The sequence below is a fragment of the Myiozetetes cayanensis genome, unplaced genomic scaffold (genome assembly GCF_022539395.1).
Source record: "Myiozetetes cayanensis isolate MyiCay16 unplaced genomic scaffold, myiCay2020 scf2-11, whole genome shotgun sequence".
NCBI lineage: Eukaryota > Metazoa > Chordata > Aves > Passeriformes > Tyrannidae > Myiozetetes > Myiozetetes cayanensis.
Window position 1 is genome coordinate 66,153,830 of NW_026087411.1, and position 14,157 is coordinate 66,167,986.

The window sequence follows — 14,157 nt, forward strand, 5'->3', positions numbered from 1 at the left end:
AGTTTTGGACTACACTGGAAACAAGAGAGAACATGGAGCATCTCTTGGTGACACAGAACTCTTCTGTGTTATCTTCACCACATCGTCTTCAGTGGCATTTTCACCCATCTAGACCTGTACTTAAAATAACATAATTCTAGTTTTCACATTTTAATCTGTTTAATCTGTTTCCCCAAGGAGATTATAATACAATTCTTCCCAAAGAAGCCAAAATACATGATCATTCATACAGAATAAAACATCCAGAAAGTTTACACATTCTACCGATAAGAAGACTATAATATGCTACTTCCAGTTCTGGGCTGCAGTCTGCTAGACAGCAGCAAGCTTAACTAGAACAAAAGTTTGTGACCAATCACATCAAAAACCTTAATGAAAGCTTGCCTGGTGAATTCTTGACTGAAACTGTATTTTCAGAAAGATTCACTCTAAACATACCTTGGGATCCAGCTTGCCAGTCATCTTCTTCAGCAGATCAAAGAGCTGGGTAGCATTACCTTGAGAATACCAGCCAGGCTTGTCCAGTGACAGCAGAGCCTCCTGCTCCTCATCATTCTCTGAAATCACCAAATTGCATGCTGTTAGTGACAGCAGCCCATCCTCCTGCATGTGTGACATGTGTGAGAAGTTGCCTGTGCAGGACTGATCTTTTTTGATGTTAAACCGGCTCCAGTATCTGGCTTAAGTTCTGGTACTGACTGCAGATTCAGTCAAGGTGTTTGGTAGCTGGGAGTAGGCAGAGATTTGTGAGAAAAGAAGCAGCTGAGCCTTGTCTGCACGGACTATAGAAGAGCTAGGAAATCAAAGTAATGGGCTTGGCCTCACAAACACTGCAGCAGTGAAGGCAGGAAGCCACATGGACCATACAAATGGAGGAGCTGCTCAAAATGTAAGGTGAAACCACGAGAGAAAACAGAAGACTGTAAGAGATAACATGTACCTTGTCACACAGACAAATGACCTACGGTTTTTAAACACTGACATGAAAACAACAAAACAGACTGAAGTAGCTCTTGAGGGCATTCACCAGCCTTAGATCAGCAAAAATAAAGAGCAGTTCCAGCTGTCATACAGTTTTGAAGAAATGATGAGTGGACAACATTGCTGCTGGTGGTGTAATCACACTGACAAACATTCACACTGGCAGTATCAGCAGAAACTGAAACTCCCTGGTCATTGCCCAGCTGTGCCATAGGCTTTGTTTCTAGCTGGTCCCAAAGCAGATGGATCTATCCTGCTGTCCATGTAACCTTATTGCTTTTTCAGATCCATGTGCTATTGAGAGATGAACACTTATTAGCTTCTTGCTGGAGTCTTAGTGAACCAATAAACTAGAATTTCATCAGAAATATTACTATTAACGTCTTTTGTCTACTGAATTGGTGCAACAAAAGGTTGATTTTGTTAGTCTGTCTCAATCAAACACGTCTTAATTTTATACTAGAGACAGAGGGGTTAGAAGCCAATACAGTGCTGAGATCTGACTTAGGTGTAAGATCAGGACTACAATTTTTCTTCTGCTTTATAGAATTATTCAAAGTACTCAAAATGTGTTAGGAATAAGAGTAAGACAGAGGAAAATTCACTTGATTAGAGAGTGCTGGAAGTTGGAATGAAAATTCTGGAGAACAGTGAAATAATAAGACAGCTTTTTGTTTAACAGCATTGAAGATGTATATGAAGCAGTACACTGGTCCCTGAAAGAAATTAAAAAAGGAAGCAAAAAGGGGGAAATAGGTATGTGGAGAGAGGAAGTAAATAATTCTTTAATATTATGAATCTAAGAATTTGAATAAACACAGGATTTATTCTCAGACAAAACAATTCTATATTAAGGGTGTTTTATAACTTAGGAAAAAACAAGGAAATCAAAGTTGACATTAACAATTCATGTAGAACTTGTGTGGCAATGTCTTTTCCTTTGTTCTTCTTTCAGGAACCTAACAATAATAATAACAATAATAAATATGATAGCATCCATTAAAAATATCTTTATTTCCTGACTTTTAAAATATCTTTGACCAAACAACTTCTGATCAAACAAAAGTTGTCAAACTTCAGTAAATTTGTTTTATTTTCTCTGTATTTTTAGACATATTTGCATGGCTGGCTGAATGAGTAGACACAGCCTTCAAATGACAGAGACATAGAAAAAGAAACTTATGAAAACTCTTTTGAGCTGCTACCAAAAGTTTCTTGAAATTTGTGAAGGTTATTGTAGTCATCATTGTCTCTCTACTGGGAAACAATTCAATCAGGAAAATAATGGAGAAAAATGGAGCTATTATAAGAGGTATTTTCAGAATAAAAACGTTGCATTGCAAACAGGAGCCCTATGTATTACAGCAACACCAGAAGGCTCCAGCAAAGAGCAAGACCCTGCTTTGCTACTTCTATGGAAAGGCATAAAGGGCAGTCCTGACTGAAACAATTCACTCTAATTACAAGGTAAAAGATCTCTCACTCTGTGAGAGCTATTACTGTCAACCCTAGCAATGGGATTCATCTCACTTAACCCAATGCATCCGGAATTTATGCTTCTAATTTATGGTTACAATCTGAACTAATGGGCCAGGATCCCATGGTAGGCAAAAGAGAGCGCAAGAAGCACTTTCTAGAGGTGCCAGCTTTGGAGAAGGAAAGGATTTAATTAAGTTAGGAACTTTGCTTTTAGGCAGTGAAATGAAGAGAAATTAATTTCCCCTTAAGAAGGAGGCAGCTAACAGCATTGAGATGTCTAGTTCATTATGGGAACACTTCAGTTTTGGAAGGAGCTTCAGAAATTTGAGGAATTAGGATAGGTCCTTTAAAATATTTGAGTTGTAGTGTCATAGGGAGAAAACTGTGAATGGGCAATCCTTGCCTTGAAGCATCTCACATGGCTGCTTGTGCTCACACATCTAGGTGTGACTGTGTCAATTTTATTTCTGCAATCTGAGGTGGGAGGAAATGAATGGTGTTTCAGTTGCAGTAAGCCATTAATGAGAACAGTTTCTAATTCACTTAAATTTGCCCTGTGGCAAAATTATAATTAAGAAAATTATTAAGCTGTCTCTTAAGGTTTCTTGTAGAAGTTCTGCCATGTAAAAATTGATACACAACAACTTAGAAACCCATCAATGACACCATTGGCTCTGACCTTGTATCTTTGAGATGGCAACTACACGACAACGCTGAAGAAATTTGAAAATTTCCTTCAAAAATGCTGCATAAATGTGGTTATGGTAGTTCCTAATATATCTTAGATATTCCAAGCCTAACACTGGCAACACTCGGTCAAGAGGAAAACTGCCGCTGACCTTTCCACTTTGCTGTTATTGATTGGTAGAAGTTCATTCAAAGGTCAGAAATGCTATAAATATTCTTTCAGCAGGAAGCAACATGTATAGGTGGGGATGCTAATGCTTCAGGTCTATAAGCTGGGAGGAAAAGGAGATGTCCTGACAATTTCAAACAGACTGGATAACCAAAAAGAATTTCTCAGATGATTTAGATAAAGTGACTTGCTTCCTTCTGAGGACTAATATATCACTGCAACCCAGATTCCTGGCTGTAAATTGAAAACGTGTCACGACAAGTAATGTAAAGGTAGCAAGCAAGTAAAATTAAAATAATTAAAGCCAGAAAATTGTTCTATTAAAACACTCACCTAAACCTAACAGTGATCCAGAGCAGTTTTCCTGAGGGGAAGTTACTGTTGCTTTTTAAAAACAACAACAAAAGCTTGACTCATACTGGGACATAATTAATATTACTGAAAGGCAATTTGCATACAGCTGTGTCTAACAGCTTGGAAAATGGTGTTTCTGATTCAGAAATATACTCTCATCACCATTACCAGATACGTTTTTTCAGCTAAACCAATTCACTAACAAAACTTGCCTACCTTTAAATGTGCATTGCAGCTTTAAACAAGAACTGAGGAACATCTGGTTTCATTCTGAACGATTATGCAAAAAGTAATCAGTGAAGCTTATTCTCATTTAAATGACAACTGATAGTAATTTGCTTTGGCAAAGAGTCACTGGTTGGGAAAGACTCTGCACATGCTTGCTTATTGCCGCCTCCTTGGCTGTCTGTTTATGGGTTATATCTGCTGAGGTGGAAACCTGAACACAAGCAGTTTGAGTGCTGAGGTGGTGTCCACACAGCATGTTCAGCCCAAGGTCTAAACCTGGGGATCCACCCCTAACTTGGCTAGCATTTACACTGTTAAACCCCAGCCCATGGGACAGGGCTCTCAGTTGAGAAGCCCAAGGTTAAGAGAGAAGCTAAGAGATGAGTGTGAATTTGTGCTTCAACAGTTACTCACATATGCTGAGCCATACCTACACCCAATTTAATATTCATCAGCTCACCACCCCTGAGGCACCACCCTGCACTGCTCCTCTGGTTGGGTGCCCTGCACTGAGTGTTTGTTACATGCTGGGGCCAGGACCTGCAGGTGATTCACTGGAGAGCCTGAGGATACCTTGCATATACTTGACTGGGCAGACACCAGGGTAGGAAAGAAATTCCAGGTGGCTCAGAGGCCATGCCAGCCAAAGATGTGCTAGGTGTGACTACAGTGTTCATACAGCTCCCGAAGAGACCCTCCTCCTGCCATTCTGCCTTTCTCTTGACAGCCTTTAGCTCGTTTCCATACAGACCTAGTCAGACAGGCTACTAGGGTTACTGATATTTTTTTTTCCTTTGAGCTGCACAGTAGAACGGTCAACATGTGTCAACTCTGTCCCTGCTCATGCTTGTACCTGCTCCTGCCTCTTCTTGCCCATGGGCAGCTCTGGTGGGCTCCCACTGCCTGCAGGCACCTAGTGCAGATGGGCTCATGTGTTCAGCACACTGAAGCTCTGGTTACCACCACGGGGGTTATTGTAAAACAAGTACATTCTGTAAGCCATAACTATCATACTGATATACCTCTCTGCAATTTAAAATAATGCCATTTCAGCCCCTGAGGGCATTAATATAAAAGCTGGGTTACGTTCCAGCCTCACTTGCAAGCACAGTCTGATTCTGGATAGCATTTTGGGCTCACTTAAGAAAAGAAAACAAACTCTCCTTAAGGGAAATCAGGGCAGGAAAGCACAAGACCAAGGGGGACCTGCATAGGTAAAATCCTTCTGATGGGTTCTTCTACTTGTAAAAGTAAAGGGATGGGATGATATAAGCTGTAAAGTTTCCCTGTGGGCATATTCTCCATGAAGAAAGCAAGTACTTACAAGTTTCCTGGAGGTAAAACTTCACACCCTATGGGCACCTTTCTTAGGGTACCACCCAAAATTCCTGTGTATAAACCAACTAACTTTGCTGTGTGGTTTCCAGGATTCACTCAGGCAATTACTGTGTGTTTTGCCATCCATGAATTGCTTCTGTACCCTAGAAGCAGCTGCGAAAGAAATCCATCTGCCTGATGTGCATCAGCACTTGCCAGTCCCTTATCTGACTGCATGACTGCAGGGAAGTGATAAGGAACAAATTATTTCTTTAGTGTGATGTCCTGAAACAAAGCTTAAGGCTTCCCAAAGTAACTGGTGATTTTGGCCATCTCTATTCTTGGCTCTTCAGTCTCTGGTGGGTCTTTGGTTTTGTTTGTTTGTTTGGTTGGTTGGTTGGTTTGGTTTTTTTTGGCTTTGGAGGTTTTTGTTTAGTTTTGTTTTTCTTTTTTGTTTTGTTGTTGTTGTTGTTTTGTTTGGTTTGTTGTAATTATTCTATTTTTTTGTGTGTGTTCCCCCCACCCCTGTCCCAAAAAAAGCCTGAAGTTCACTTCCTCTTCCTGCCTTTGCATCGTTTTGCATTTTTTGGGCTGGCTTATGGTTGGTGAGATAGAGGCTGAAATTCTCAAAGTAAAAATTCAGTTCTAAAGACTGTAACATGTTTTTTAAATTTACATAGGCAGTGATACATCTTTCTTATTCTTAGCAATCCCAACATATATGTGCTTACTCATATGGAGGACTAAATAACAGTTCTACTTAAAGCTGGCAATACTCCAAAGGAACACCACAGATAAAGCTGAGAGAAAAATATAGATACTATCCTGTTAAAAAATAAACTATTTCATAGTAACTGCTTATCCAATTACTAACAATTCCTTTTGTCAGGAAGGACTTCTGTTCTTTTGCTATTTTATAAGCCCTGATAAAACCAAAGTACAAGATAGGGCATTTTCAAATTGCTCTGGGCATACAAAAAATCGACAGAATCCTTTAAGTAGAAATAGAAAGAAATAGTTTTTACATTCTTAGTTTTATTACAACTTGTTAATTTTTACTAAAATCTGCCTTACTGCATAATTGTGCCAAGTAACAGGATATGTAGAGACAAGACTGAAGTTTTATTGTTTGTAAGAAAATCAGTAGTTCCTTTAGAGAAGTCAGCAAGTAAGTTTCTTTAGGAGGTTTTGACTGTTGTGTTATAGGAACTGAAAATAATAGCTCACTACAGATTTAGCAATTTGCTTTCAAATCTGTCAAACCACTAACTTTATACCTTCCCCAAACAGTTTAGCTAACAAAGTATTTCTATGTAAAACACTGATATGATGAAATACAAGCTAGGTCATTTCTTCTTGGAAAAGGAGAACTTTTTGGAAAACAACTAATCTACAAGTTCATTTTTAACTGTGATTCATGTGCAAATTTTGTTAGGTTTTTTTTCCATATTTTTATTTAACTGTATTTTATAAATCAGAAAACTTCTAGTTTAAAAGTGTAAGAGGGACATACATACATGATTTCACTTCTTCATTGCATGTATTTTGTATGGGTATTTTTGTTTTGCTTTGTTTTTTTGGGATCTTGGAGAGGTACAAAATGGCAATAAAGGAAATTCCCTCTCTAGAACAGTTTTATTCTGGACCTCATTAGTTTTGTAGGAAGTTCCTTATAAATGAGGAACTTCCAATATTCAGATAAATAACTGTGTAAATATTAATATCATTGTCGTCCTAGAGATCCCCATACACAGCCCTTCCCAAAAAGCATTTTCATTTCAAATAAGTTAGGAAGGGTAAGGTAATTGAGGAAAACAACCTGACATAAACATTCCAGAAATATAAAAGTCAGTTCAAGCATCTGTATATAGCCTCTCTTACTAGGGTGTAGTTCACTGCTGTACAAAAATTTGAAGAGTGGATGGAAGAAGATGGAAGGAAGCACAGAAGATGAGATGAAGGCCCAATCAGTTCTGACCTAACCTGTCACTTCAGAAAAATGTCTCAATTTCTGAATTCAAGTTGAGACACACAAAGCATATTCTTTGTGCTGTGTAGTCTGTGATCTTTCAGTTTATCCGAAGCCTCTAAGTCCCTCTAGTAATACCTACTGAAATAAGGCATATTGAAAATTGCTCTTGGTCCATCCACTTCCCCACTGAAAATTGACACTGAAATGTAATGGGGAAAAACTTACTGCCATCATTTACTTTGGCCTCAGACATTAAAAAAAAAAAAAAATTCTAAAAAAAAATAAAAAGAGCAAAAGTTCTTTAATTCTCAGTTACTGAAAGGCTAATATTTTTCCCCCTACATCTTAATACTTCAGATATAAAATATTTATGTAAACTGGAATAGACAATTTGATTCTGAAAAAATGTATCCCCATAAAGCAATATATGGACCCTGCTGCAAGGGGTCTTTGCTTTTTATTTTTTTAATTCCCTAAAATATGTTATTTCCAAGGGAATAATTGCAGGGGAGACATGAGCATGCATAGCTATTGCACATACTCATTTGCCTGAAATGCACAATGGACATTTTCATTAAGTTTTATATGAAAACTATTTATACAACCAAGTTGATTTATGATTTATAAGTAGTTCCATTCTTTTTTCCTGATTTATTACACTATCTCAAATGCCTACTTTATTTTTATTGATTTACTCTGTCTGAAGTTCCATCTCCAAATATTGGCTGCCGCTGAAGTGGGAGAGGTTTACATCAACCTTAAAAGACTAACTTAAGATGTACAATTCCACAAAGAAAGAAATTTTGGAATTAAAAATAAAAAAATAAATAAGCCCACACAGCTTTTTGTCTGTTGATTACTGTACAAGTATTCCATAGCTGCAGTTATTGGTTATTAAAACATTGCTCAGCCTTAGTGATTAAATAGAACCTCAAACCAACTCAGTATTTATAAGGAAAACTGTTCTTTTTTTTTTTTTTTTCTGGAAATAAAAGCTAACATCTGAGACTGCTGAGAGAGGGGTTCTGACTCCTGTTGACCTAAGGCTTCTTTTTATCACATGGTAGCAGAGAAGCATTACATTACACATTTAAAAGTCATACTGATTTTAAAACCACTTGAATATGTTTGTCAGGGAGGAGACTACCTCGGCATTGCCTCCTATATGTACTAAATTGTGAGCATTTTTATAGGTTGTTTGTTAATAATACTTCAGGTAACAATAAAATAAACCCCATTTGATTAGAATATAATGGCATTAAATAGCAATGGACCACTTTCTATTTCTATAAAATATAGAAACTGCCACTAATAGTTTAAAATTATAGATATGACAGAATATCAAACATACCCACAATCACAGTGGGTGGTCTTCTTCAGAAGCAAATAGACTTTTTTTTTTCCTGATACATTTTTTGCCTTATATTCTGTTTCCATTTGCTGATGAATATGTTCAAGGAGCACCAAAAGACATTTTGGGACCTAACTCAGATTTTAGCTTCAGAGACTCTCCCCCTGGAATCATATCTCTGTTTATGTATCATCAATAAATCCCAATGAGGATTTTGCCATTTTTTGCATTAAGGATGACTCTTACATGATTTATTAAAATGCATATTATTTAATGCATTTTATATTATTACTATTCCTTCTAGATAAAAAAACCATTACAAAACTTGGGGTTGTGCAGTGTACCCTTGCCATGAGCAATGTGCACATTAGGGTCTATCAGAGAAAGCGCTAAAGAAACAAAATAGTTTGGAATTGTGCTGTTGAGTAATTAGGTGGCACTACAAGTTTCAGCTAAACAGGAAGAAAGAGGAGTACACAAATAAGGAAATCTTCCCAGATGGTGGGTATGCTGGAGTGGTCCAGCTGGGGAGCAGGATGGCCATGTTGCAGCTGCTGCCTCGAGCTCGTGCCCTGCTGAGAGGCGTGTGGGGGTCGTGATTGAGGATGTCCTTGGGAAGGGTGCTCATCCTTGGAGACACAGAAGGGAAAAAGCATCCTGATGCAGCTAGTGCTTGGGGGACTGTGGTAGGCTGCATGGCTGGGAGGCTGCTGCACCCATGGTTTGGTCTGGATTAATCTGGTTTTTGGTATAGGGAATTACTAGCTCTAGATTTCTTACCTGGCCTTGGATGCTACGTACATAAATAGAAGTGTAAAAGGTCCCATATATCAGAAGTCTTATGAGTAAATACATTAAGGTTCATGAAGTATTTTGGTACAGTGGCAAAACCAGCCATTTCAGTGGTCAGGGGGGGCAAAGTGAGATGAAGATGAGAAGGGCAGAACTGGATTTATATAGACCAGATAAAAGAAAAAATAACTGCATTGTGACATTGCTCAGGCCAAGAAGGCGGAGATGAGAGACAGCAGGAAAACATCTCCTGGGGACCAGAGACACTAAAACATTTTCTTCTTCTTCCCAACTTTTTGTGCCACTTCTGCCCCTGTCTATGTAGGGTGTGCACATTGAGCTCCACATTGAAACCTGTGATGGATGGGAAGCAGGAGAGAAGGAGAAAGTTTGTGCATGTGATATAGCACTTGCTGTCATGTCTGTCTTCTTTCTTGAGGTCTGGGGAAAATTTCATGGCCCTGTGGATCACAGTCATGGATGAATTCAAAGGAGGGACAAAGAGTATGACAGGGTTACAAGCAGAGACTTCAGATGCTGTTTAAGATCTTCTGTGGACCCAGGTGTATCAGGGAAAAGCAGAACGAAAATCATGAAGAAACTCTTTCTGTTTGTACTCAATAAACAAAATGAAAAATGTTAGGAAATTAATGTTCTAACAAAGAGGAAGAGTTTCTATGTGAGAAACAGTCACTGTAAATCTCACTACAATGTAACTGGGCTGGAGATGGCAAGGAAAAATGGAAACTCTCCTTTCCAGCAAAATATGTTTAGTTATTCTTAGATGGGAAGACCAACATGAAAGTTTTGTAGTAATGAGTTTTCTGAACAAGAAAAATGGTCCCTATGACACTTCCTGTAATAATTCCTAAGGCACGTGGAAGACAAGGAGGTGATTCAAGATAGCCAGCACAGCTTCACCAAGGAAAAATCCTGTCTGATCAACATAGTGGCTTTATAGGATGTAGTGATTATATCACTGGGTAAGGGGAGGGCTACAAATGTCATTTATCTGGATTCCTGTAAAGCCTTTGACACAGTACCCCACAACATCCTTCTCTTTAAATAGGAGAGTGATGGATTCAATAGGTAGACTGTTAGGTGGATTAGGAATTGGTTGGATGGTCACATACAGAGGCTAGTGGTCAATGACTCAGAGTCCCACTGGACATCAGGGACCAGTGGGTCCCTCATGGGTCTATATTCGGACCTGTATTATTTAGTATCTTCATTAATGACATAGATGAAGGGATCAAATGCACCCTCTGCAAATTTGCAGATAACACCAAGACGAGTGGTGTGGTTTATACACCTGGAGGATGGGATGCCATCCAGAGGGACCTCTACAGGCTCAAGAATTGGGCCCATGGGAATCTCATGTGGTTTAACAAGACCAAGTGCAAGGTGCTGCGCTTGGGTCAGGGCAAGCTTCAGTAACAGTACAGGCTGCAGGGTGAACAGATCAAGAACAGTCCTGCCAATAAGGAATTGAGGGTGCTGCTGGATGAGAAGCTGGACATGACCCGGCAATGTGCACTCATAGCCCACAAAGCCAATGGTATCCCGGGCTGCATCAAAAGTAGAGTGCTCAGCAGGTCAAGAGAGGTGATTCTGCCCCTCTGTTCAGCTCTGGTGAGACTTCACCTTGAGTACTGCATCCAGTTCTGGGCTCCTCAGCGCAGGAAGAACATCAACCTGTTGGAGCAACTCTATAGGAGGGCCCCAAAGTTGATTAGAGGAATGGAGTAACTCTGCTATGAGGAAAGGCAGAAAGAATTGGGATTTTTTGGCCTGGAAAAGAGAAGGTTTTGGGGTGATGTAATTGCAGCTTTCCAGTATCTGAAAGGAACTTACAGGAAAGATAGGGAAAGACTATTTACAAGGGCATGTATTGACAGGACAAGGGAGAACAGGTTTAAATTGAAAGAGAGTAGGCTTAGATTAGATATTAGGAAAAAATTCTTTACTGTGAGGGTGGTGAGGCACTGGAACAGCCCAGGGAAACTGTGGATACCCCATCCCTGGAGGTGTTCAAGGCCAGGCTGGATGGGGCTCTGAGCATCCTGGTCCCTGCCCCCAGCAGGGGGATTGGAAACACATGATCTTCAAGGTCCCCTTCCAACCCAAACCATTCTATGCTTCTAAGATTCTATGAATATCTTTCCCATTTTTTATCTGTGATTTTTGTAGGATTTGCAAAACCACTCAGTATCTACATGAAAATGTGCTTTACCTTATTTCTTAGAACAAAGAGCTTTGTGCCAGATCTCCCTATTCAGGAATTTCATAGATAAAATCTTTTGCTACTATTATTCCAGAAAAATAATAATCTTGGAGCGTTCAGAGTTAGTCTGGCAGTATCACAGAGGCACCTGGAATCTGTGGACAGCAATAATATATAAAGTGGTTTTACAGTAGATAAGAATCAAATTAGAATCAATATGTTTACTAATGAAGAGAAAAAGTCCTGGGGTTGCTAACTCTGCCTAGAAAAACATGCAAGATACATATTGAAGTTTAAGACATCTGGAACCAAATATGAATAATAAAGAAAGACTGAAGAACAAAGACAGTAAGGAAGAAGGTGGTATATAATTTCTACCTTTTTTGGAGCTTTCAGTTTGCAAGAACTAATTCCCTTCTGAACATTAGCTGCAGAGGACTATATACTTACCTAAACACTGCAGTGTTCCAGTAAATATCCATTTTTGTATTCTCTGACCTTTAATTTCCTTGTACTAGCTGGAGGAGGCAGAGCTGCTTCTGAACAAGGTAATACTCTACACACCTGAGAATTCCCCCATATGCAATAAATCCACACCTACTATTTGTTGCCATTCTCCTCTGCCACTGATAACTTTGCAGTTCTCTTGGGTGGTTCACGAACATTGGGTAAGCTGTAGTATTTAGAAACTGGGAAACTGAAGCAGAGATTAGGTGTCATATAAAACTCAAGCAGATCTCAGCCTCAGCTTTGGTCAGGATTCTTCCTCATGTTCTCAGCTCATTTCTAGGGCTTACTAACCAGCTCCTTTCACTACTTGCTTCCAATAGCAATCTGATGCCTGCAGTACAAAGATCAAAATGTGCTTTCTGCAAAAAACAATTCTACAGGCTAACCTTAATACAAGCTTGACATTTTGGAAGAACGAACAAGAGAATAAAGCTCCTTAATGAAAACCAGCACATACAGACTCATGGAAACTATGCTGAAGGGGAGCTTTCTGCACTGGTTGCCAGCTCTTGCTTTGCTAGGAATGTACCATACACAACTCTATTTTTGCTCTACTACAAACTGTCTCAATTCCAATTTCCAAATAAATTACAAATCAAATCACAAGGTAACTCCTTATGAAGTTCTCTTTCTAATCGTCTACTTCTTTTTGAATTCTACAGATGAAAACAATTACCTGGCGAACAGAGATGAACACAACCCCCAACATCTATCATGTATTATTTATGAACATGTGATGTATGTCAAAGAATGTTTTTTCCCTGCAAAGTCGTAATGGTAAGTCCCCCATGACATAGGTAATCTTTCTTTCTTCCAGAAATTCCCTTTGGATTTTGACAGCTGTTTAAGACCTACAACGTGAAGTTATTTCTCACAGGTTTGCACCGAATCTTAGTGGACCAGTGAAGTTTACAAACTTGTATTGACCCATCCGCCAGGCATCCTAGCTTCCATAGGTCCTATGCCACTTCTGCAAGACCTGTGTTGGAGTTCCTTGGGGCTCTTGATTAGCACTGGAGGTCTGTAACTAGCCAAGGAGTGCAACATGTCTGGGAGTCAGACCCAGGTGATAGAAACACAGAAGGTTCTACAGTAGGAAGCACAACCACTGTAGAGCGCAGCACTGAGTCAGTGGGGACAATGTTTCTGTGCAGTATAGGCACTGCTGTTTGGGCACTGTACTGTGTCTGCTAGCTCTCCACTGCCTGCAGTGGGAGTTGGCTGAAGATAAATGATCAATAGCCAGAGTAGCTTCTATTCAATGTGGTTTCTGTATCTATTCCTGGTACTTCTTTGTTTCAAAACAGACCTCTGTGATTTTTGACATATGGCATCACACTTACAGTGTAATTCTGAATCAATTTTTGTTTGAGGGAGCGTGATGGTTTTGGCTGGAATAGAGTTAATTTTCTTCCCAGGCTACTATGGGGCTGTGTTTCGGATTTGTGCTGATCACAGCATGGATAATAGAAATGTTTTTTTGCTGAGCAGGGCTTGCTGAGCAGGGCTTGCATGGAGCCAAGGCCTTTTCTGCTTTTCATACAGCCACGCTGGCAAGGAAGTTGGAGGTGCATGTGAATTTGGGAGGAGGCACAGCTGGGACAGGTGACCCAAAATGACCAAAGGGATATTCCATACCGTATGGCATCACATTCAGTATATAAAGCGGGAGAAAGGAGGAGGAAGCAGGTGACATTTGGAGTGATAGTGTTTCTTTTACCACGTAACCACTATGCATGGTGGGGCTCTGCTCTTCTGGAGGTGGCTGAACATCTGCCTGAGCATGGGAAGCAGTGAATTAATTCCCTGCTTTTCTTGAGTGTGCAGCTTTTGCTTTCCCTATTAAACTGTCTTTATCTCAACCCACGAGTTTTCTGGCTTTTACCCTTCTGACTCTGTCCACAGTCCCAACGGTGGGGAGTGAACAAGTGGCTGTGTGGGGCTTGGTTGCTGGCTGGGGTGAAATCACAGCAGGGAGAGGCTTGTAACTCCATGTAAAAAAATAGCTCCTGAAAACTACCAATTTCTCTGATACAGTTTTAGCAAGAAGAAAAGCCAGGTTTTGGAAAAATCTACCCAGGGTGTAACATCTA

The 14,157-nt window shown here is 39.7% G+C and overlaps 1 protein-coding gene across 2 annotated transcripts in view; it reads right to left on the reverse strand.

The window, feature by feature from the left end:
• Window positions 1-14,157, reverse strand: part of NT5DC1 (5'-nucleotidase domain containing 1) — a 138,279-nt gene that overhangs the window by 19,273 nt on the left and 104,849 nt on the right. For both annotated transcript variants that reach the window (XM_050315021.1, XM_050315020.1), the window contains one exon: window positions 439-557. In XM_050315021.1, the coding sequence (XP_050170978.1) occupies window positions 439-557 (119 nt within the window). The remainder of the gene's footprint in view (window positions 1-438; window positions 558-14,157) is intronic.